This window comes from Hevea brasiliensis, chromosome 12 (assembly GCF_030052815.1).
Source record: "Hevea brasiliensis isolate MT/VB/25A 57/8 chromosome 12, ASM3005281v1, whole genome shotgun sequence".
Lineage (NCBI taxonomy): Eukaryota > Viridiplantae > Streptophyta > Magnoliopsida > Malpighiales > Euphorbiaceae > Hevea > Hevea brasiliensis.
Window position 1 is genome coordinate 13,261,822 of NC_079504.1, and position 25,089 is coordinate 13,286,910.

General features: G+C 29.0%; 3 protein-coding genes across 3 annotated transcripts; all 3 read right to left on the reverse strand.

Annotated features, from left to right (window-relative positions):
- Positions 1-95: 95 nt before the first annotated feature.
- Positions 96-5,803, reverse strand: LOC110637965 (uncharacterized). The gene is made up of 3 exons (XM_021788356.2): positions 5,491-5,803; positions 3,091-3,171; positions 96-788 (listed from the first exon to the last, which is right to left on the reverse strand). The coding sequence occupies exons 1-3, from the start codon at positions 5,647-5,649 to the stop codon at positions 417-419; spliced, it is 612 nt and encodes a 203-aa protein (XP_021644048.2). The 5' UTR covers positions 5,650-5,803; the 3' UTR covers positions 96-416.
- Positions 5,804-8,952: 3,149 nt separating this feature from the next.
- Positions 8,953-15,020, reverse strand: LOC110637985 (UDP-rhamnose/UDP-galactose transporter 6). The gene is made up of 6 exons (XM_021788374.2): positions 14,799-15,020; positions 13,844-14,036; positions 11,034-11,218; positions 10,754-10,954; positions 10,393-10,554; positions 8,953-9,536 (listed from the first exon to the last, which is right to left on the reverse strand). Exons 2-6 carry the CDS (start codon positions 13,971-13,973, stop codon positions 9,207-9,209), a joined length of 1,008 nt encoding a protein of 335 aa, XP_021644066.2. The 5' UTR covers positions 13,974-14,036; positions 14,799-15,020; the 3' UTR covers positions 8,953-9,206.
- Positions 15,021-17,118: 2,098 nt separating this feature from the next.
- Positions 17,119-19,922, reverse strand: LOC110637986 (abscisic acid 8'-hydroxylase 3-like). The gene is made up of 9 exons (XM_021788375.2): positions 19,625-19,922; positions 19,184-19,508; positions 18,942-19,091; positions 18,605-18,856; positions 18,368-18,454; positions 18,199-18,277; positions 18,008-18,114; positions 17,778-17,896; positions 17,119-17,465 (listed from the first exon to the last, which is right to left on the reverse strand). Exons 1-9 carry the CDS (start codon positions 19,879-19,881, stop codon positions 17,357-17,359), a joined length of 1,485 nt encoding a protein of 494 aa, XP_021644067.1. The 5' UTR covers positions 19,882-19,922; the 3' UTR covers positions 17,119-17,356.
- Positions 19,923-25,089: the final 5,167 nt, after the last annotated feature.

Below are 25,089 nucleotides of genomic sequence, written 5' to 3' on the forward strand. Positions count from 1 at the left end.
AATAAAAATTAGCAATGCACCATGAACATGAATTATTTTTTACAGACGTATATCATTAACGATGACAATCTAAAGAAGTAAAACAAAAGCTAAAATGCAACAAATATTACCATCTTATAAGTAGCCAAGTCAATTCGACAAGAAGCTTTACATGACATAGAAGACCCATCCTAAGCATTCGAAAGACAATAAAAGATGAACTAATAGGTTACAGTGCTCATCATATACCATTTTGCCCCATGCCAACCCACACGATTTACCTATTCTTCTCCACACACTTCAACAAGCAAGCAGATTCATGCAATTATTCTTGTATGAAGTAACCATTTCTATGTGCCAAAACCTTAATGCAATTGCAACAGCCCTCTGATTCTTTTAACCAGTACGCATGCCACCAAGCTTTTACACCTACTATCTTAGATATCCATTGAAGAGTCATTGGAACTAACAGGATTAGGATCCCTGTTCTGGTGCTGAAGAAAGTTGGGCTCGTTACTGCGGGTTCCGTTTCCTGACGGTGGACCACCAGGTGGATAATAGCTGTCCTGAGCAATATGATAATTCTGGAGACTCCTCCGGACAGGGCTTGACAAAGCATTTGAGAAAACTGAATTCTTGGGTTGTTGATCACAGTGCTCAGTGCGAGTACCTTGGCCAGCAGTTATTGGACCAGACGAACCTGATGAAACAAGGAAGCTGGAATTTGAGAACTGAATTGGTTGGGAATTCTGATGTTGTGGCGCTCGGGGGGACAATGGCGGCTCTTCTCCACAATAGTCCAGCTCATTCTACAAGAAGCATTGCATTTTGCAATCGTACAACATCATAAATATCTACAACCATGTATGTTTACATGTATGTAACTAAAATGCTTCTTTTACATAGTGCAAGTCTGCAACCAAAACAAAAACTAAGCAACAATAGCAAATGATTCCTTGGTAATCAACAAAACCAAGCCCCAACGAGTTTGTAGTAAACATAAGGGTCATATTTCATCAATCCTTCCAGCAGAGAAACATAAAATTTGTACAATTTTGCTGCTAAAACTGCACGATTATTAGTAGTCTCAGGTTCTCATCTTGTCACATGAATCTAAATTTCATGTTTTTTCTATGTGAAAAGTATAAAAATCTTCAAACACAAGATATTTGCAAATCATACCCAAAAAGCTTCCAATACATTTTCTCCCAAGGCAAGTTTGACACAAATTGTAGTGAAGCCATGAGCAAAAACTTTTTATATTTAACTACTTATTATTTGTTTTATCATTAGTTATATTTTATAGATCTCATAACCAACTATTTCTGATTACTTATTTGTTACCATCCGTGCCAAATAAAGAGATGATATCCCTGGCAAAATCCAATCAAAGAATTTAATGAAGTTCATTACTAATCTTTTCATCAAGTATTTCATAGGAAATAATTATATACATATTTTTGCTATTAAATATTAGACTTTTCTTACTTAAAAATCTTGTTAAACATTTGATTGGGAAATTAGGAAAAATTTATCAAAATCACATTTTATGTCTTAACAAGAAATAGGATTTCATAATTTTTAGTTGCTCACACATTCTTTAATGTCTTAACAATCAAATCCTTTCATTCTCAACAGTAAAAATGGGAATATTTGTAGGATTAAGGTGTTATTATCATTGGGCATGGGCACAGTCTGGTTCTGATCCTAAGGGCTGGGGACGTAGGACTAGGTTGAAGGGTTCCCCTTGGTTCTGATCCTGGTTCAGGTTCGATTTGATCCCAGTTCAGTTCTATCCAGTTTAAACAAATCTGACATCAATTTTTTTTTTTTTTTAAAAGGCGAAAAAATCTGGTTTTGATCCAGAACCAAACCGAACCAATCAAAATCAGTTTGTTCCAGTTTCGCTCCAATTCAAGATGATTCTTGTCAAATCCGGGTGTCAATGTTTTCGGTCTGGTTTTGACCAGGCCAGTTCCAGTCAAACCTGGATGTGCCTATGTCTAGTTATCACTATATAGATGCAACAATTCTCCATGCATCAAGTTGCTCTTTAAACTTAAAAAGATGATTGACTGCTAAAAATCAGAGAGTAAGCACAAAGGAGCTCTTTCTATACCACCATACACATCCTTTAGATAAAACAACTTGTCCAATCACACATTGTAACCATCGCTTTCAGTTTTTTGTGATCTTTGAATTTCAGCCCTTAAGTGCTCTTCATCAAGTTCAAATAATGAGGGTCTACCACTTTGATACCAAACTAAAGTAGGACAGGTTGACCAACCAGCCTTCTAATGCTTTTTCAGTAGGCCAATCTCAAGCAATTACCAAGTTTTAGTGTTTAGATTTAAGAAAGTAGAGCTTAGGGTTAGCAAATCAAAACAGAGCTAATTAGAGAGAGAAAAGAAATGAAATGCGGGGCAGTGAACAGCACCTACCAGCAATATTCTAGCAACTGAGGAAAGGAGCAGCAATAGAGGCAAAGATAGAGATGATGAGAGAAAAAGGAAAGAAAAAAAAAATAAAGCAAGAATTCCAAATCAAATCAAAATAAAAATTCTACCACCAAAAAACTAAGAAAATAGCTAGCAATATTGGTATTAGGGTCTTAAATAACTTATACTAGGAAGAATTAAACTAATACTAAATAGGAAGCAAAAAAAGCCTTTTGAATATTCCTAATGAAAACAAAAATTCCTAACATTACTAAAACTGTGAACTTCCCAAACAGAAAAATTTAGAAGAAAGTTTTAATAATTAAGAATTGGATATCATAATCCTTAAATTTGGTTTTCCTTGACTGCATAGATACCAGTGGAAGAGTATAACATCGATACGTAAAGATGTGATTATGATTGTAACAAAATTCAATTCAAAGGACGTTGCTATTTGGAACTCTGGGTTACTACATCTCACACTCAGATTCATAGCTAATGCAGGGTCATCATCACACACAAACACAAATACAGGCAAAAGTAGATGTTGAATATTCGGAAATATTACAAAGGCACAAGGTAATGCAACCATGATGCATCAAAAAACCTTTTTAAAACACAAATATAAAGTCAAAGGAAAAAAGAGAATAGATTGTAAATAAATTAGGAAAACCTGAATGTAACTGAGTATATCAACTGTTGCTACTCTTGATCCTCCCTCTTGTTGTCTCCAAATCCACTGATAAAGTTGTTCCTGAAATCAACATGACCAGTGTAAGTTATTAGATTCAGACCAAGACAGAAATACATTAGTCCAAATCAAAGCCAGACAAGATTGTGCAATGTCATAGGTCATCATTACCCGATGATCATCAAGCAATAACCTAAAAGAAACTACAAGCATCAAAAGAAAAAGAAAAAAAAAAAGCCCAAAAGCACAACTCAAAATTCAACTAGGAAATGAAAATAACTGTTATATATTGTATAAGTCAACTATTACTGATCCCAAATCATCCTTGATGATTGCAACTTCCTCTGTTCGAAAATTATAGTCAAGAATTCCTCTTCTAGAGCTTCTGTAATATTTATCGACTGTCAAAATTTAATGATAACTATCACTATTCAATATTTTTATGACACAAATTTAACCTTTGTGCAAAGACCACGTTATTAGAACACCTGTCTTCCAGGTTCTCAATTTCACCAAACAGGCATTTTTTAGCCCAACTAGACTACCTTATTTTCAGTAGCTAGATTACCATAATCTGTTTCGTTTGAGGTCTATTAGATATAAAATTAAATCAATCAATGTGCATGCATAATTTTTTCTTTATTTGGAATCTTGTTCTAGCATAATGACAAGCCATCTTAATCATTTACAAGAACAAGTTCATAAAACACTACCTATTTTCTCTCTAGAGGACACCCATTATTTTATGCCTCTCACTCACAAATAAAAACTATAATTCCTCAATGTCAAATCTTGAGATGACAGTATTATTTGATACAAAGACTTGAGTATGAGAATGTGCTTATCCATTGGTGAATCAGCTAGTAACACATTTTGTATAAAACAACAAAACTTTTATCAGCTCATTTTAGTAATTTAATAGTTTTTAGCAGCTCACAAAGAGTTTCCATCATCTCTCACAATCAATTCCCTGATTACTTTGCCCAAGTTAATTGTTACTTCCTAAACCAAACTTCTTGATTACTTTGCCCATGTTTTCCCATCAAACAGTTTCCATAATATTTGTCAAAATTCATGACTCCTAAGTAGTAATCACTGAATTAGTATTTCTACAGTTTAATAGCATAAATTCAACCTTTGTGCCAAAGCCACACTATCAAGCCATCTGATTTTCAGCTTCACTAATGTCCCCAAAAGGGTTTTTACACCAGCTAAGCCTACCTCATCTCTCATTCCCTAGGTAAAAAAATCCATATATTTGAAATCAACAGATCCAAAATTAGAGGTCAAAATTCATGACTCCTAAGTAGTAATCACTGAATTAGTATTTCTACAGTTTAATAGCATAAATTCAACCTTTGTGCCAAAGCCACACTATCAAGCCATCTGATTTTCATCTTCACTAATGTCCCCAAAACGGTTTTTACACCAGCTAAGCCTACCTCATCTCTCATTCCCTAGGTAAAAAAATCCATATATTTGAAATCAACAGATCCAAAATTAGAGGCAAATGTCAACGTGATGTCATAGGAGTCATAATCTGTTGTTGATTTGTCTCATTGCGCTTGCAATATAGCATAGTCCTCTTAATTGCCTATATCATGAACAACTTCTTAAAACACAATTTATTTTCTCTCTGACACCACAGTGAATCGCAGTGGTCCATGACTTTCAATTATAAATTTATAATTCCTAAAACCAACTCTTACTTCAATTCAACTAACAATTGATAGTGGTGCAACAATTAGACACAAGTAGAGAAAAAAAGAAAAATTAAAACTTTCTTTTTCCACAATTACAAAGTCGTGGAGACACTTTTTGTTAGTCCATCAAATAAAATATAACACTCAAATCTTCAAGTTCCAGTCGCTTCTACAAGTCAGATAGGTTGAAAAAAATTGATTCCCACAGCAATCTAGCGCATCAACAGTCTACTGCAATGGAGTTTCTATCATCCTCCTTTACATTTACAGTACAATCCACCAAAAAAAAGTAGAGAAAGAAAGAAAGAAAGAAAGGGAAAAAAAAAGGCAAAACCCCATCAATTGTAAAATTCACTAACAATACCCAAAATCAGAGGTAAGACGACACCATCATCAATTCCACGTGAATCAATCCATTCAATTTTCAAATCGTTAGAATCAAATAAGCCAGTTACATTATACCACAAGAAGAGAAAAAGACAACCTTTATCCTAAAACAACAATCCAAAAAAACGCATAAAGAAAAGAAAAAAAAAAAAACTATGTGCTTGGTTGATCAAAACAAAAACCCAAAATTAACAATCTTCACTACAAAATCATCAAAATCAAAGACATAAACAACGAACACCAAACAGAGAGAGAGAGAGAGAGAGAGAGAGAGAGAGAGAGAGAATCCCACAAGGCCGTGACGTTCACCGGCTTGGAAGGAAAGTTTCTGGTGGTTCATAGCCTGGGTATATAGCTGAGAGAGAGAGTTAGCAGCGCTGCAAAATGAAGCATACATGGTCCGATCCACCTCGTCCAGGCTTGTGGCTATTGATTTCCTCTTCTTCGCCATAGCTACCAATTCCCGATTCCACCGATTGATTTTATTTATCAAATTTGTTCAATTACTAAAAAATTTCCCCTAATTTCCCTTAAAAAAAATAAATAAAGGAGTCCTGCAAAGAAGATGATGAAAATGAGAGGCGAATTGCTTGTGGTTCTTTTATACGTGGGAAGGGAAGGTGCCGCAAAGTCGGTAGCGTAGGGTGCAATACATTTGATTAGTGTAAAACTGTGTCGTATTGAGGCATGTTTGACTCTCCATGAGGAAGAATGAGGGTTTGGCAGAAAAGGTTTTGGAAACGTACGCAACGAGTACAGGACAATAGTGAAAATCCAGTTACCTTACGACACGTATTATCCACTCGGAGTGTTCCCGGCTTTACATCCACCGACGACGTCCAACTTGTTTGGCTCTAGGTCTAGGGCTTAATAATTTCAGTTCATCATGTAAAAAGTTGGGGCAAATTTCACTCATATCTAGTTTATTGAAACATTTTCAATTTTGTGACTTAAAATCAGTAAATTTTAATTTTAATAAAAATAAAATTATTAAATTTAAATTTTAGTTAAATTCAAACTACAACGTGATAAATATATTAAATTTAAGCTAAATAATTAAAAATAATCATTACCTCTATAAATATTTTCAATTTTAGTCAAATATTTTAATTTTATCAATTTAATGACACATTTTTACATTAATTTTAATTTTAGTAATTAATTTAATTTAATTATTTAATTAACAAAATTAATTTAAATATTTACCTACATCATTAATATTATACATTTTATGTCAATTTTAGTAGTTATTTTTAATTTGATAAAAATATTATTTCAATTAATTTTTTATGGTTTTTAATTACATTTATTTTGATTATATTATTTGTTTATATATATATATATATATATATATATATATATATATATATATATATATATATATATATATATATATATATTCTTTAACCTCAAATATGGAATAAAATGATAAGAAATATGTGAATTAAAAGCATAAAAAAAGAGAAAAAAAATAAAACTAAGTTAATAATATTTTATATTACTCATTTATTTTATTTTTATCAATATGAAGTTTCTTAATTAAAATTAATTAAAATATAAAAGTTTCTGCCAAAATTAATATTTGAAGTAAAGTTTTTGATTTTTTTTTTTATCATATAATGTTAAATATAATACATTTTATATGTTTATTTCACCACCCAGAACATTTTTATTTATGTTTAATTTCTCTTCCTACCCCTTTATTTCTCTGTTTTTTGTGTGGACATGAACAATAAAATGAAAAAAAATGTGATATTTTTTTATTTCTTTTTATTTCTCACTCCTTTTTAGCATGTAAAATATATTTTAAAACATTAATATGATTGCTATATCAATTTTTTTATTGAATTTTGTCATAATTTAATTTTTAATAATTTTATTATAAACTTAAAATAAATAAATAAAAATTAAACTCCAAATCTTCCCGTTACATACACCGTGAAGATTGGTAAACTTCGTGAACAAGGCAAAGCTTCTAACCTTCATCGTTGATCCACCTCTTGATGGAAATAGATAGCAAAACCTGTACCGTAGCATTGATGCTAACCTTATGGTAAAGTCATGGACTAATTAATAGAATATTATTGAGCAGTGGCGTAAGAATTTGGGATCAATTTTGCGGGGACGTAAGTTGGGTTTGATTTGCATTATTAAGGGTATGTTTGATATTAAATTTAAAATTATTGTCAAGCAATGATATTACATTCGATCTGAAAATTGATCATACGAGAGAATTGAATAAATGAGTCAATTGTCAATGATTCAACCAATGATCATTAAAAATTAATTATATATATATAATTTAATTTATAATTAAAATTAATTAAATATATATAATTTAATTTATAATTAATTAAATATAATGATTAATAATATAAATAAATATAATTAATTAAATTTTAATTATTTAAATAAAAACATTAACATTTATTAAATTATATTTAATATTTAATAATGTTTTTAAATTTTATATAAAAATATACTAATAATATAATGCCTAAAAATTTATATAAATGTATAATCTTTTTTTTAATATTTATAAAATATTAAGTACATATTAAAAAGTAAGTATCTTGAAATAAAAAAAAAACACATAACTATTAACCTAGCTCAATTAAATTTAATTTTAAAGACTTTTCATAAAGTTTCGAATTTAATTCTCTATATCAATACTAAAAAAAAAAAGATTTTATTGAATAATAAAATCAGTCGAATCAATTGAATTACACCGGTTCGCAAGTTCAACTGTCGTATTGATCATGTCACACTGCATCATTTTCTTATTTGATTTAATTATAAATTCAGACCAGTTTAAGATTAATTCACTAATTTAATCGACTAATTCGGTCTGGATATAATAATTGTACTATCGAAAAAATTATTTTTTTAAAAATATATTAATTAAAAAGTATTACAAAATAACTTAAAATTAAATTCAATGAATTTAGTTATTAAAACATTAAAATAGCAAAATAATTTTTTTCAAAACATTTTTTTTTATGTTTTTCCACTTTATTTTAAGAAATAAATATTTTTTATTTAGTCTCATTAGGAATTGCATTGGCTATGGAATTCTATTTAGAAATGACAATTTGACTTTTTTTGAATTGCGACAATTTGACTGTGGAATGATACATGGGTGAAGACAATTTCCATTTCAAACATTTTTATAAAATGAGATATATTCCTTTTTTAGTAGAAAGTGAGATTAGGGTAAACATGGATTGATTCCTCCTAGAAAATTAAAAAATAAAATTTTCAACAAATCAAACTTAATTAAAAAATATATATATATAATCAAATCAACGACAATTTTTAGCTGATTAAATCAAATAAACTAAATTAAAAAAAAATAAAAATTAAATCAAATCAATTTGATTCAATTTACTTAGTTAGTCTACATCTTGGCTTTTTTTTTTAATTTATTTTCAACTTATTTTAAGCTCAATTTCAGTTATATTTTATATTTTTACACTAATTTGAGATTTAATAATAATTAATTAAAAATAAATTATTCAGTTAATTTGACTTTATAATTTTTTTTTTCTCAAAAAGTCAAACTATGTAGACTGAATTTCTTAAAATAAAAAATTGAATTGAATTAATAAAAAAATTAAATTAAATTTCTGAAATAAATTGATTCGATCAATTTTTTTGGTTTGAATGAGATATATTCTTCCTTCATAATTCAAGGAATTTATTTTTTTTTTATTTCGCATTCTATGAAAAGAAAAAAATATTAAAGAGACAAAAGTTTTGAGGATCACACAGAAAAAGGAATAATTATCATAGTATATATTCCTGAACAAGAAAAAAAAAAGTACAGCCTAACTCTAAGCAAAAAATCTACTTTCTCTTGATAGGATCTAATAAAAGAAAAACAAGAAATAATTGAATAAATAAGAGATTAATTAGCATCAAACCATGAGCTTTTCTATTCTCTCAAATGATTTATGAGTTCCTGGAATTAGCTACCCTTGTATGCTTTAACTTACCCGACATGAATGCTTAGGCCTTTGGATCATGTTCACTGGATTCTGATAAACTACTATGTTTTTGTTGTCTACTTGTAGGTAGTGAAATGCTCCAACGCTCTTTTCCTCCAGGCTTGGTTGAGGCATTTCCGTACCAGATCATTCCGACCACGGCTATGACCATGCCCAGAATTACCTGTAGATTCAGGCCCTCTCTCCCGAAGAAGAAGAACCCCATTATCAACACAAGGATTGTCTTCATATGACCAAGTACTTGAAATGACACTGCTGTGAATCTGCCAATGCAGATGAACTGGCTGAGGTTGGTCCCAACCGCAATGGTGCATGACAGAATAATGAACATCTGTGGAGATCAAGATGAAGAGAGAATTGTAAGAGAGGATTCTTGTAAACTAAGGTAAGAAGCATGCACACACCAACAGAACCGAGTATTGAACAGTAAGTTCATTCCATTTGTATAAGCAAAAAGTTTCATGCACTTTGCTATATCATTGGAAAATATTGCTACACAAAAACAGAACAGCAAATCAAATAATGGAGTCAAATATTGCTACACAGGATATGGTTGTACGATATTTGTTAGCATATACCAACTGGACTCACAAGAAGTTGTAGAGCATATGTGAGAGATTTATTGTTATGTTCCCACATTTTCAATGGAAAATGGGTTGCCTAAATTAATGCTGTACTTGTGCTTTTTTCTCTATTTAATTTTCTTTGCAGGTGGAAAATGAGCATCTTTTGGCCAGTAGGTGCTATGAGAAAACATCAGAGCATCAGAATTTTACTATTTTTGCACCAAAAAAAAAAATTTAATGAACACTATCAATTTGGTTCCTAAATTTAGGATCTAACAGAGCCAAATCACTTCCAGCTTGTAAGCCTATATTTAAATTTGTATAATGAATTTTATAAGCCATATGAAATCATTGATATGTATATACACACATACATCTGGAGATCAAAACCACAAGGAGATGGAAACCGACATCTGTTGTCATGTAGAAATGATCATGCACCTGTGCACAACACATACTCATGCCAAGAAATGATGTGATCAAAGTTTAATCTAAATATTCTACAGCATGCATTAAAGTCTACAAATCTGTCGAGATAATTACAAATTACACTTAATCCATCAAGATAATAACCAAGATTAAATGCATAACTAAGTGGTCAGATACTACTAAATCACTCACCACAGAGACTATATTATAGTTGTAAGCGTAAACTCTTCTGTTTGTCAACCAGTAATCCAAAAATGGGCCAACTAACAGCAATGTAGCAGCCTGGGCTGGAGCAGTATGGCCAAGTAGGTTAAAAGAACTAAGTGAATACTTCCTTTGAAGGTAATGTACATACTGCAAATAAACAATTCAACATGGTTACAAAATTGCTAGACAATTTCAGAAAACTGGACTAGTCAGTTGTTGTAATTTATGATGTTTTAAGCTTCTTTAAATAGAAATAGGGTATCATCATACATGTATAAATAAATAAATAGATGCATGCACATTAAAACAAGTACGCATGATAAAGGGTGTGTAAAGGACAACTTACATACTGTTGCAGAGAAGTGCTCCAGACTGCAATGAAAGCAGCAATGAAGCCCTTGGCATTCACGCTTACATCGGTGATAGTGCAAACACCAACACCCAAGAGAACAACTACTATACTCAGCTTTGTGTCTCGTGAATACCGAATCTTGTCAAACAACACTTCCAAAAGGCAGGACACAGGAATCATACTCAGCTTTGCAATCTGACAATAAAATGGAACAGCATGTAATGAATTTATTGCAATAAAGAAATAGCCAAACCCAGCATAACAAAAATTTTACCTGATAAAATCCCACTGAATTCCACATTAGACTAACATTCATTCCAACAATTGAGAAGTTTGCAAAGAAGACAAATTTCAAAAGCTCTGGGAAAGGTAGATGAGACGCTTGTATGTATCCCAGCCACCTTAGAACAAAAGCCAACAAGGTTGTGGTAGCAAAATGCAAACCAGTTAGAGTTGTAGCTGCAGGAAATCATAAGCAGTAAAAAATGTGAACAAACAAATGATACGCAGTTTACTTTTAGAGCAACTACATATAATATAAAAGCCAAATGCCAAAATCCTTTCTTTCATTAACTTACTGGTCTCAATTGAATAATCACCACCACAAACAAGAAAATAATAATCCTAGTTACTTTCATGTCACTTTTTATAGAAGAAAAATATTATCAAAAAAGAGGTAATTAAATTCAACAGGATATAAGGTTTCTTCCTAGAAAAGAAAGAGGGGACCAAAAACAAAGAAATCAGTTGACAGCATTTTACCCGACAACGGTTTTTGATTCCAATGAACTAGCGCCTTTCTTTTTTTTTTTCCCACTACACTATAAATAAACCAAACCATTCAAAAAAGGTGTAATCATGGTTCAGCCAATAGTTTGACTCAATTCATCATAGTTTGTCAGTCAAACAAGCCAAATCCAAATCCTACAAGTCAGCTAGTTGGGGATTGAACAAAGGGAAGGGGAAAAAAAAACTGAAATTACAAAATTTGCAATTTGCAAATTCAGGTTCTATATTGTATCTTCATTATCCTAGATGCTGTTGACCTAGGATTACCACTTAAAATGGCCATCATTTTACCACACCCCTTGCACTCAAGAAGCCACACCATCCACAGCCTCACAATCCCAGCTAATCCATACCATTCCATTCTTAGAAATATTCATATTCAAGCCAAACACTCTCTTAAATATCTACAACAAGATTAGCACATTAACAAAAATTGTTCACCCATCAAAGAAAAAGAAAATGGTCCCATTAACAAATTGCAAATGGGAGAATCATATCAAACTTCAATATCCAGAATGAGACTCCTCTCAGTAACCCTATCCACCATCCTACCAAGAACATCAAAAATAAGAATAAATTAAAGAGAGATAAAGGATTTGCTTAATCACACCCCTTGAAGCTGCAAACAATTATTAGAGTTCCATTTCAATGAGAGTCTTTGATTTTTTTTTCTTCTGAGATCAGAATTTTTAGATAAGTATGGATCTGTCTACAAATTTTATGTAAGCTCATCCATAAAAAATTTGCCATCTATAGGTAACAAAAACAACAAAACTAATCTTTTCTATGAACTAAGACCAAAAATATGTTCCTGCTATCTATCTAAAAGAAGTTGAGATAGAGAGGCAAGCGTTAACAAACATGTACAGCTAGTAAAATTAACTAATAAATCAAATACTCAAGCAAATCTTAAACCCAAACTAGTAGGGTTAAGCCATTTGAGTGATTCTTCTCCATTCCATCCAATTTAGGACATCATCTTCAAAACGATCTAGAGTTGCTAAATCCTTAATATATCAGACACGTAGTTCAATAACTGCAAACATTCACTAAAGGAACCCACAGAATAAAGCAGGACCAAATGATTCTAGTGCTCTATTTGAAGCTGTTATCAACATGCAAGATCAAACACCATATGCATGGACAGTTAAGTGGACCTATTATCAAGGCTTTCTTCATAAGACCATAACAAATCCTTAGGGTCACTAATATTACACTGACTAACAATTAATGATGATGTCTTATCAGATAAAAGAAAAAAAAATGATGGCAAACTGCAAACACCTACTAGGGCTGTGCACAGTTCTTGGGGATCCCAAACCATACAAAACCAAACCGCCAAGAACCATATCAAACCGAAATTATTTTAATACTTTAGTTTGATTCTGATTCTTCACTTAGAACCGTATCAAAACCGAATCAAACTGTAACTGAACCAAGAACTGAATTTATACATATTTTATTTATTTTTTTAGATGTATTATATACTTTCAATATAATTATAAATATTTATATATGTATATATAATTATGAACTAAATACAACCTAATATTATGTTTCATTTTTTGTATTTTCTTAATAATTTTAATTATAAAAACATTAAATTACTTTATAATTCTTAATTATAAATGTACTATTACGTTATATATATGTTAATTCACAATTATTTTTATATCTTATAGTTAAATATTACTTAATTAATAATTAATAAATAGTTAAAATATATATTATATGATATACTTACACTATTATATTATATAATATATTTAATCTTAAATTATATATGAACTTTATAATTAAAAATTATATAATGTAAAAATAGCTAAAAGATATATTATATAATATATTATATATTAAAAACTCAATTCAAAACTTAAATGCTAATTTAAGTATGACTTTTTAAGGAAATTATTTCATAAAATTGTTTTAAGAACTGAGAACCAAACCGAAATTGAAACAATGACAAATCGAACAGGAACCGTACTGAAATTTTGATTCAGTTTTAGTTCCTAGGCAGACCCCGAACCGACCGAAACCGCACACCCCCTAACACCTACCGGCATAAAACTTGAGATTCACAATTGTATAAAAGTAGGGAACATAATTCCCAGTTCCACGATATATATTGCAAAAAGTATAATGTGAAGCATATTTTGATAGTAAAATTCATAATAGGAATTGCTTTCTGGATAAGCATATATGCAAAGAAGAACAAACGAGCATATTATTTACTATTTTCTACAATGAAAAAAGGAATTAATGGATGAGTATAGGAAGAAATGAAAGTAAACCCACCATAACTGAAGTCATAATTGGCCATTAAGGCTTTGTTGACAATAATAATTCCAACAGAAGTGACAACGTTAAAAGTCCATGCAGCTGCATCCACTGCAGCCTTTTTATCAGCCTTGCTAGCTGGAGCCATTCTAAATTACTTCAAAATGACTATTTCAAAACTTTACCCTTCAGCCTCTATGCTTAAGTCCATCTGCGTCAACAGAATTGACAATGATCATTTGGGTTACCAGTTTTCAAAAGCTAGAATTTTGACAGTAAATCTTCAGATGGAAAATGCACCATCATAAAACAAGGAAGCACATAGATATGTCTAACTACTATTAAGTAGCAGAGGACGAGTAGCAACACTTCAACATGAAATGTCTATTCCGTCTGATCTGACCTATTTATTTCCCTACCCAGAAGACTCCTCAGAAATATTTACCTACCCAGATTTTGAGCTAGCAATTCAAATCATGCCCAAAATAATTCATAAACAAATAAACTATTGGACAAGAAAAATTACATTAAATGTCCGTTTCAACAAACTCTCTACTCTATGAATGGTAACCAACCATTGAAAGGTCAACCCTTTATATACAAGAAATTCAAACTGTCTAAGGTACACCACTTAAAAATCACTACATTTTAATCTGCTCGAAAATTACTTTTTTTTTAAAAAAATCAACGAACAATAAACTTGTCCTGCAGAAGGATCGCATCTCACATTCATAAATCAAACAATTTCATTGATCACCAAAATAGATCTCAGCTAAATCACGCAACACTCACGACTAATAAAAAGAAAATTAAACAAATTGAAAATCATATCTGCAATTCAATGCAAAAATAAAAAAGTCATAATTCAGATCCCAAAGAAATCCACAGAGTGAGACGAATCATTAATGAGAAGAAAAACAGATCTGAGAGTAAAACACAGTAGTGTTTCTGATTTAACAAAAAAGGCGCGTACCATGGGAATGAAACGGCAAAGAAAGCAAGCAATGCGAGTTGAGGAGTAGCGGTTGTAGGATTTAGAGGCTTGGAAGATTGATTGAACATGGGAATTGCAGAGAATTGTATGATTTGGAGAGAGAATTGAAATTTCAGTTGGGAAATGAAGGGCTCGTGGGGAGTTGCAAGGGAAACAAGGCATCCAGCAAATAATAACAAGGACGCAGCTTTCCTCATGCTTGTTTCCCGCATGCCAGAACATTTTTTTATATATTATTTTTTAAATTATTTTTTGAGTAATTTTTTTTTTTCTCATTATTCTTTAACATTTTAATCCTTAATAAAAATTCTTTTATTAATAAATCTGTTTATGATTTGTTTTATGTATTTGGACTTAGAATAAATATATCGTTTCAATATTCTAATTGAGGATAAATTTAGATGTATTTATGATAAGCTTAAAAAATAAAGTCTTAAAATAACTACTTTTACTTATTATTTTAAGTGCTTATTTGATATTAAGTTTGAAAACTCTAAATTACTTTAAAAGCACTATTTTAGATATTATTTAAAAAAATAATTTTTTTATTTTAATATTTTTATAATTAAAATTTATTAATTTTAATTTTAATTTTTTTGATATTTTTTAATTAATATATTTAAAAAAATAATTTTCTCGGTAGCAGTTTCAATTTAAGTTAATAATAAACACACTTTTAAACTTGTTTGTTTTCCGATAAATAATTTACAAACTTTACCAAGCTGTTTTTCACATTTTCTAGTTTTTGGGATACTCAAAAAAATTGATCAATGAAAGTAAAGGAAAACTTAAGTCATTTTTAATGAAAATGACTTTCATTTTTTAAAAGAGGAAGTCATTTTTCATTTTTAAATTTTGATAATCTTATTCAAATATGAATACACTTATGCATGTATAAAATAAACACATATCATTAATTTAACATTGCAACCAAATAACAAAGAATATTTTCATAGTATTTTCTATATATAAGTTATTTTCTATGAAACAAATAGAACTTGAGTATTATGAAAACTGGGAAACTAAAGTTAGGAAAATAATTTCCTGATTTAAAACTGAGAAATCATTTTCCAAAAAAATTATTAGGTATACCTGATGCACATGTACCATCTGTCACAATCATGTGAAACTCACTTTTCATATTATAAGATATTATAAGGAGAGCTCACTTTTTTGTGAAAAAATGAGCATGTGTATATAATAATTAGCCAATTTTCCTTTATTTTGAGGTTATTTTCCTTTGACCAATAACTTAGTTTCCTTTGACTAAATTTCTTAAATACCTCCAAACAATAAAAAATAAAGAAAATATTTTCTGTGAAAATCATTTTCTAAGAAAATATTTTTCATATTTTCTATTATTTAACATATACCTAGTATTTTATGTTATTATTCACAAAATCTACCAAGTCAAGTATGTGAAAGTTGGGAAAGAAAAATTACCAAAATAACTTTTGGTTTTAAAAATAAAAAGTCATTCTCCTTTATTTTTGATATTATTTTCCTTTAACCAATGACTTATTTAACTTTAACTAAATTTCTTAAATACTTCTTAACATTGAAAAATAAAGAAAATATTTTCTAGGAAAACATTTTCCTTCAAACAAACGGAGTATTAATTTAAATAAAATATCAATTATAAGTCACTTTAATATTTTATTAATGTCTCGGTTTTTTTCAAGAATTTATGTTTCAAAAAATAAACCTACTTTGTTGTGATTGAATTATATTGGACATATTTCTATGACTATAAATTTTAAAATTCAAAGCTCAATTAAAATTTAATAATAATAATAATAATAATAATAATAATAATAAATAGGATATTTAAATTATGATAAAAATGATAGTTTAATCCCTCTATTTTTTATGAGAAATAAGTTAATTTCTAAGGCATGTTTTTATTTAAAAAAAATTCTATTAAATTTTACAACAATCAACCCAAATTCAAGCAATTAAACGCAATGTGACGAATTAAGTTTTATAATTTTCAATCTACTAACATTAAATTAAAAAATATTATTTTATTAATAAAAAAAATCTTAAAATTAGTTTATTTTTCATTAAAAAAATATTTTACTGTGATTTTTATTATATTTTAAAAATTAAATTATAAGGTACTTTAACAAAAAAACTTGCTATGCAGTTATTTTGTACCCAATAATCTATACTAACAGATTTTTAGCATAAAGCACCAACAAAAATACATGACATAAGTTGAGTATTAAATGATGCTCGTAAACAGAAACATACGTCAAATTATAAGTATTATTATGATAAGAAAATAGGTCGTGCCTAACTCACTCAAAAAACTAATTTAAGGAAGGAAGATTCTAAATATTTATTAGAGCACATTATCCATAAAATAGATTATCTAAGTGTTTATAAGAACACATTACCCACAAACCTATTCAACATAAAATACTTAAAACATATTAAATAGGTCATACAATATGAACACATGCGTCCTTAAAACTTTCTAGCCTTGAAAAACCCCATGAGCTTCTAAATCTTGCTCGCCCATGCCATGTATTACTTTACTTTCCATTTTTAGTTAGGGCCTTTAAGGTTATGGGCAAGCCACTCCTCAGTCTAGGAACATGTGTTGTCTTTTCCATGCTGGGGTCTCGTTCTTCAATTGTCCACCTATATGATATGAGTAACAAACTTCATGTAAGTGTAGAGTATGTGGATTTATATGATAAAGACGAAATGCATCTTCTGATCCCTAAATTTTGCAGGAAAAGTCATTTAGCATTATCACCTTTAATTATATCTCACGTCTGTCTATTCATCAACTACAGGATTTAAATAGTTACACTTTTAGAAAATTTAGATGTCAAATGAAATGCAAATGAATGTGAGTATATTAAGTGACTTTACATGTAAAGCTCGAGATCAAAAGATACTTTCAACTTCGAATAAAATAAAAATTTTGAGTGAAATGAGATCACTCACTCATATCCACTAGTCAGCCTGTGTAGAAACACCAACATAGATAGTTTTGCCATTTCAATTCCTAAGCACGTCCGAGGTCCAGCCCCAAATGGTAAGAAACTGTATGGCTTTTGCATTTCCTAGATTCAGAAATTAAGAACTGTTATTTTCATCCCAATATAGTTTTTGTTATCACATCTGAACACCCAATCATCAATCAATAAAGAGGAAGAATAAACAAGAGCTTTTACATCAAATCTTGAAGGGATGAATTGCATAGGATCCTCATACAAAGCTGGGTCGAAATGTATGCATGTTGCATCAACATTTACAATCCATCCTTTCTTCATCTCAACACCTGAACAAACACAATACAGAAAGGAAGTTAGAAAATACCATTGAAGGGTTTTTCTACATTATTGGAAGGAGACCAAGAACTTGCCATCAAGTGTGCAATCATTTTGTGCAACTCTGGGAAGCCATAACACAACATTTGACATTCTCAATGTTTCTTTGACAACCTGGGGAATTTGTTTTTGTTTTCTTTCAAATGTTAATGATATAGAGTACAGTTTCTATGTGTAGAACTGATTTGGTTCAGATTGCCTAACCTTTAATCCATAGGACATCCTGTTTATATCTTCCATGGAAAGTGAGGTTCCCCTTTGCTTATTTTTAGCTATGTCCAATTGTTCTTCCTGTAAATTCACAAAAATATCAGGTTTATTTCAGCATCTCTAAACATTTTTGTTTCTGTCAGAGAAAAAAAAAAAAAATATATATATATATATATATATATATATATATATATATATATATATATATATATATATATATATATATATTACCCTGAGCTTGTCCAGGACTTCTCCGTTCTCATCTAGGAACTTGACACTCCACATCATAGCAGCTGCAGAGCTGACCTGCCCTGAAACTAATAATGTTAACAGGTTATCCATGATCTCTGAGTCTTCGAGCTTTTCACTAGATGGACAGGAATCTCTTTCTAACAAGTACTGCAGGAAATCATCTTTATACTCCTTCCCACTTCGCCTTCTGGCAATCATCTCTTTGAAGATTTCCATTAGCCTTTGACGTGCCTGTTTTCACCATTTGAGTTCAGTGTAAGCATTTACAGAATAGGATTGAAACTTTTAAGAATTCAAAGAATTTTGACTTTCTTACTTTCATCCCTTTATAATACGTGGTTCCAGGAATCATCAGAGGAACAGATAGTAAGGCATCTGAAACTGCAGCACAGTCACTCAGAATCTGTTGCAGCAAGGATTCTTCTGTAATGCTCATGAGCATGTTGCACATTGAATCTAAGGTCAGCTGCCAGTGGACATTTAAACATTTTCTAAGCTTAATTACTTTCTGAAACTATAAGAAAATCCGTGCGAAATTAATGCAAGTAATTTTAGTACCTTCATGGTGAATGGAAGCACTGGAAAGGTTTTCCCATTTTGTTCTAATTTGTTCAACCTCTGAGATAGCATTTGATCAAATTTCTCAACAAATTTAGAAAGGGAAGACATGGAAAAGAGAGCAGATAGAACATGCCTAATCCTTGTATGGCTTTCAATCGGTACTGCAAAAACACTCTTCTCTCCAACAACAGTTGCCATTGATTTGATGTATCCCTTGTTAAATTCTCCAAAATCATTAGTGAACACCTTTTTTGCAGCTTCTATACTTGGAACAAAAACATGAATCTTGCCAAACATTCTGGTCTTGAACCACTTTCCATACCTTCTTGTTAAAGAAAATAAATAAACAAATAAAACTATTGCAGGTTCATATGCAGAAGATAGAAATGAAGAACATGTATATTGTTATTAACAGAAACAGAAGAGATCATCACTGACCATTTTCGCCGGAGCCTAACAAAATCATAACACCCTCTTGTACTGTTAGTAGCCGAAAGAAAAGAAAAGGTTTCACCAACGAAAGGCAGGCCAAGGCCACCAGGGATTTTGTCTTCTTTATTGCTTGTATTGACTTTTCTCCGAGCTTTCAAGAAAGCATATGTTGCTATTGAGAGGAATGCAACCAAGGCTATATCATACTTGTTTTGTACGAGGAAGAGAACATCTTCCCTGAATAGGTTCAACATCTTTAACATGGGTCCTTGTAACCCACTTCTCTCTTACTCTGATCAAGGACTCCCTAATAATAGCCCATTTTATATACAAGATTAATGGAGATTGAAGAAGTGGGTTTTGGCAATGAGACAAAAAGAATATAGATTGGAAATTGTTTGGATTCATGGCATCTGAGGAAGTATCTTTATTAGGCAGAAAGAAGGCAATAAGATTCATATTAATTTAATGAGAAAAAAGACAATTTCTATGTGTCTTGATATCAACGCCCTATTGTTTAGTATGTTCTTTAAAGAGAGGATGGGAATTTTTATCTAGACTCCATTTATCATTAATTCAAAATGTATAAATATATAGGACTCAAAATTTTACCATTTATCATTTATTTTGGATTTATAATAAATCCAATTTAGGTAAAAATTATCCAGAAAGGATAATAAATCATCATCTCTAACATTAATCATATTTACTTTTCTTGCCATATAGGTTTGCTCCCCAACCGAGCTATTTTCCATCTTTGCAAATTTTTGTTCTCATTTGAGCACGGACGATAAGCCTTAGCTAAACTCGGTTCTTTTTTAAATAAAAAAAAAATCATACTAGGCCTAGAAAATCAGAGCAAAAATAAAAAAGGAAAAGTAAAAAAAAAAATATTATGCAGTTTCCAGTTTTGATACATGAGAGATTTTGATTTAATTTTTGTAAATTTAATATGTGTTTTCTTCTGTGAACAATTGTGGTACAAATTGTTCATTACCATTAAAAAAATGATATTGATGTGGCAAAGGTGTGACACTGACTTAGCGACACATGGTTGACGCGTTAATACCCCATAAGCGTCGCATGAATGTTATGTAAGCACAATATCTGCTATGTATCATCATGTATTACTATGTCAACGCCATATATTCACCATACCAGCAACAATAACTAATAATTTAGACCACATTTACTAATGAAAAAAAAACACAAGATATCAATTTAATAAAAATTAAATTACGGTCAATCGTGTGTCAAGGTGCAAAACCATATTATATATATATATATATAAAGCATACATGTTTTCTCTTGATGCTATCACATAAAATTTCAAATGAATCACATTTATCTTAAGTGGTAATTTTTTTTAAAAGTCAACTTAATTGAATTTGTTGATATTTATTGAATTTCATATAGCATTTATATAATATTGAATTTTCATACCTTAACCAATTTTGACCTTCCAAATGCTTACAATGATAAATTATTCATGATATCCTCTCTCTCTATATATATATAAAGAGAAAGAAAGGTAAACATTAGATTATTTTTGTTGTAATATATAACTTTTTAATTAGTTTGACCTTTCAAATTCAAATAATCTTTTTCTATGAAAATTAAATATTTAAATTTTTGTGAGAAATTAATGATTGAAATATTTTTAAAAGATGTCTAATTATTAAAGGTAATATAGCATCAAGGTGACTTTGAATATTTTACTAAATAAATAAAATATTATAAGTAAAGTACAAATTATTTTCCAAATATAATATTTTCTTACCAAATAATTATCAAAATTTTAAAATCTATTTTTTTTAATTCAAATTTTCTTAAAAATAACGATAATTTTATTAATTAAAGGTTCACTATTAAAAAATATAAACGTTTATCAAAATTTGGTCAATCTCTTAAAGAACTCTATTGTGAAAATTTATGTGTTATAATTATAATAACTAAAAATTTAAATGTTTACATTTATTTTTAATTTTAATTAATTAATTTTTTAATTTTATTGATTTTATACTATTTTAAAAATTAATAACAGTTATAATTAGCCAATTTAAAGTTATAAATATACAATAATCCTCTTCTCAATTAAAAATTTAACTAGTCTGTTAAATTGGTTGTTTAAAATTTGCTATTTCTTTATATAGAATATTTTAAAATATCACTCTATGATTTGTTTTTACCAAAATTAATGTCACACATTGCCCTTCTGTGAGGCATAACATGATCCCGTAGTATACCTAATAAATTACCGAACTTCGCTTACCGATAACTCATTAAATATACTACAAGGAATTTTAAAACAATTTTCATTCATTTTTAAAATGGGGGGTAATATTGAATAATTATTCAAATCATTAATTGAAGTTTAGGTCATAAATTAAATTTTTGATTAAATTAGGATTTCTGAAAATCTTACACCAATTGACCAATTTAAGCATTAATTATGTCAATTGGTCATCAATCTACCAAAATCCCCAATTTTCAACTAAAACCCTAGTTGTCAAGAACCATAATTCCCAATTGCTTAACTCATGTCAATTTCACTACACTAATTATATCCAACACTTCATAAGCTATCATAAAACATGTTTAATTCCATCAATTCCCATCAAGCCCTAATACCCTCATGTTGGCCGAATTCCCTACCCCTCCATTCCCATCAATTTTTTTTCATTTTCTTCACAATTTCCATGTATCTAAACTAAATTTCAAGTAATCTTTCAAGAAGTTAAACTAATTCATATATACCTAAATTTGTGAATTTTCTAAGTCTTCAAACCTCCTTTCTTTCTTCTTCTTTTTGTTGCCAATCACTTTACCAACGTCCAAAAGCAAGGTTTACTTAAAGGGAGTTAGAGAATTTATGGCTAAAATTAGGGTTTATAAGAGCTTGAGGTGAGCTTTCATGGTGGAAGTGTGAGAGAAATGAGAGAGTGGACGGCAATGGGTAGAGAAGAAGACTTTTTTTTTTAATTTTTTTATTTATCTCACTTTTATAATTATCCCAAATTAGTTAAATTAAATTAAAATTCTTTATTGTGTCATACATACCTCATGAATGATGTCATAAATCTTTTTGAATTTGAAATTTTCATTTCTTTTTCCTTTTCTTTCACTCACCTTTTCACTTATAATCTATTTTTCACAATTTTAATTTTCTGTATTTTAATGGACATTTAGGCCAAAAGTCACCTCTAAGGGTGAATTGACCAATTTGCCCCTTACCGGTTTGATCTGTTTTTTCAATAGTACTAAATTGCTTCCACAACTCTGGTTCAATTATTTGATCTGGTTCTCTATTCTTTTATATGATTTTTACATTACCATTAGCATCGCAATAATCATTAGGTCTGAGGTGCCATAAGGTCCCAGTCGAAAATAGGGCAGTGACTGAACTCGCAGTCACTTCCCGGTTCGATCACCCATCACTGTAGCCTCGGCTCATTTTAACCCATTATGCTTTATTTTCCTGATTTCTATTTTACCTTTATGTAATTATTATTAATTTTTTATTTGTGACTTTTCTAGGTGACTTAAATATGGTTCTAAGCCCATTGACTGTCTAGACTGACACTAGTCAGCGGAATAGTGGAATGTACAGAACTAATGAATATAGGGGTGTTACAATTAAATTTTGGTTGTAAATTCAAATTTGTAGACACAAATATGGTAAAATATGCTAAGATTATATTGGGGATATATATGGTAATAAAATCAAACTCAATATCTCAAATGTCAATCTATATTTGTATATATTAACTATTTAAAATGGCTTAATTTAGCTTGATTTGTGATTGAAAATATATAACTCATTTGGCAGAATCAGATTTAAATTCTTATTCTCTCAATCTCCTACTTACAAGAAAATATTTAAAATGAGTTTTGTGTTATAAATAAATAATTTGAAGACTTTTAAGATTTATAAAATCCATTTATTCAAAGTTAGTAAGTTATGTTAATATTTATCTCTCATTTCAACATTAACTCTCAATTTCGATCCCAGGGTGAATTATTCTCATTCATAAATACGTGTGAAAATAAGGCATCCTTAACAAGAAATAAAATAAATAATTTTACAAATTAAACTAATGAAATTATAAACATATAATATAATTGGAAAAATGAAATATTTATTTTTACATTATTTAAATAATAAAAATAGAAAAAAAAGAATATTTGATGATTATTACCATAAGCATTTAAGATGTCATTAATTTTTTCAAAAATATGAATAATTGATTTTATATATAGCACGTAGGATGAATTTTAGTCACATTAAACTAATATAATTCATAGGGATAGAAAAAATAATTAATAACATTAAAGAAATTTCAAGACAATACTAAAATTATGATTTTAGAGCATTAAAGGACAATTTCATAGTGTTTTAATCAGAGGTCATCTTTTTTATAAATATTGTGAGATATATGTAATAAAAATAATAACTAAATTAACATAATTAATTTAATTAATTTTATTCACTAATTGGAACTCAATTTTATTAGAAGGCATTTTAAATTATTTAAAATTTTAAAGATATTAAACCGACACGAAAGATAATATACTTTTAAAATTATTATAGAAAAAGAATTAATTTTTAATAAATAAATACTTAAATAGTGAAAAAAAAAAGAAAAAGATAATAATAAATTAGCTCAATGGTATTGGAGTTATCTGCAAAACTACAAGTTCGAGTTTAAATTTCAATCGAAAATAATTAAAAAATAAAAAAAAATTAAAATTAGTGGTGTTGAAATCATTTTCAAAGCTATAAGCTTTCGAGACTATATAATATTGAATTTGAGGCCCATTAAAAAAATAATTATAATTGGATAATTTTATCTAATTAAAAATTAACAAGTAATTTAAAATTATGGTTAACCCTATCTAAAAACATCATAGAACCTTATATATATATAAAATAATTATAAAAAATACATAAATAAAAAGCAAAATAAAATAGAAAAATACACTTTCATTTAAATAATTAAAATCATTTCATTTTAAATATGATACTATTAATTAACATATTTTATTATTTTTTAATTGTTATATTTAAAGTTAATTATAAAAATTTTAAGAGTTAAATATTTAAATAAGATACTATCAATTAATACATTTTATTATTTTCTAATTTACATATTTAAAACTGATTTTAAAAATTTTTAGAGTTAAATAAGTAATTAAATAATATTTTCAAGTAAAATAATGTGAAATTATTTAATATAGGAGATAATGTTATAATAATGATATAAAATTTTCTTTAAAAGTCAAGGCACGTTTGAAATAATAATAATCATATAAAGTATATATTTATTATTTAATCAAGATGAAATAAATTATAATAATTAAATTTTTTTAATAAAAAAATATATTTCATTTAATGAAAATAAAATATAAAAATAAAATATAAATCAATATATTATATTTTTATATAAATAAAATTATTAAAAAAATATACT

Coding starts and splice junctions, on each gene's coding strand:
- LOC110637986 (XM_021788375.2), bottom strand. CDS start 19,881: ATGTTAAAGATGTTGAACCTATTCAGGGAAGATGTTCTCTTCCTCGTA. Junction 19,092..19,183: donor TGCTTCCATTCACCATGAAG/GTACTAAAATTA, acceptor GTCCACTGGCAG/CTGACCTTAGATTCAATGTG. Junction 18,455..18,604: donor AAGTCCTGGACAAGCTCAGG/GTAATATATATA, acceptor GTGAATTTACAG/GAAGAACAATTGGACATAGC.
- LOC110637965 (XM_021788356.2), bottom strand. CDS start 5,649: ATGGCGAAGAAGAGGAAATCAATAGCCACAAGCCTGGACGAGGTGGAT. Junction 3,172..5,490: donor CCGGTGAACGTCACGGCCTT/GTGGGATTCTCT, acceptor TGTTGATTTCAG/GAACAACTTTATCAGTGGAT. Junction 789..3,090: donor ATATACTCAGTTACATTCAG/GTTTTCCTAATT, acceptor TGCTTCTTGTAG/AATGAGCTGGACTATTGTGG.
- LOC110637985 (XM_021788374.2), bottom strand. CDS start 13,973: ATGGCTCCAGCTAGCAAGGCTGATAAAAAGGCTGCAGTGGATGCAGCT. Junction 10,955..11,033: donor ATTCAGTGGGATTTTATCAG/GTAAAATTTTTG, acceptor TTTTATTGTCAG/ATTGCAAAGCTGAGTATGAT. Junction 10,555..10,753: donor GCACTTCTCTGCAACAGTAT/GTAAGTTGTCCT, acceptor GTTTATTTGCAG/TATGTACATTACCTTCAAAG.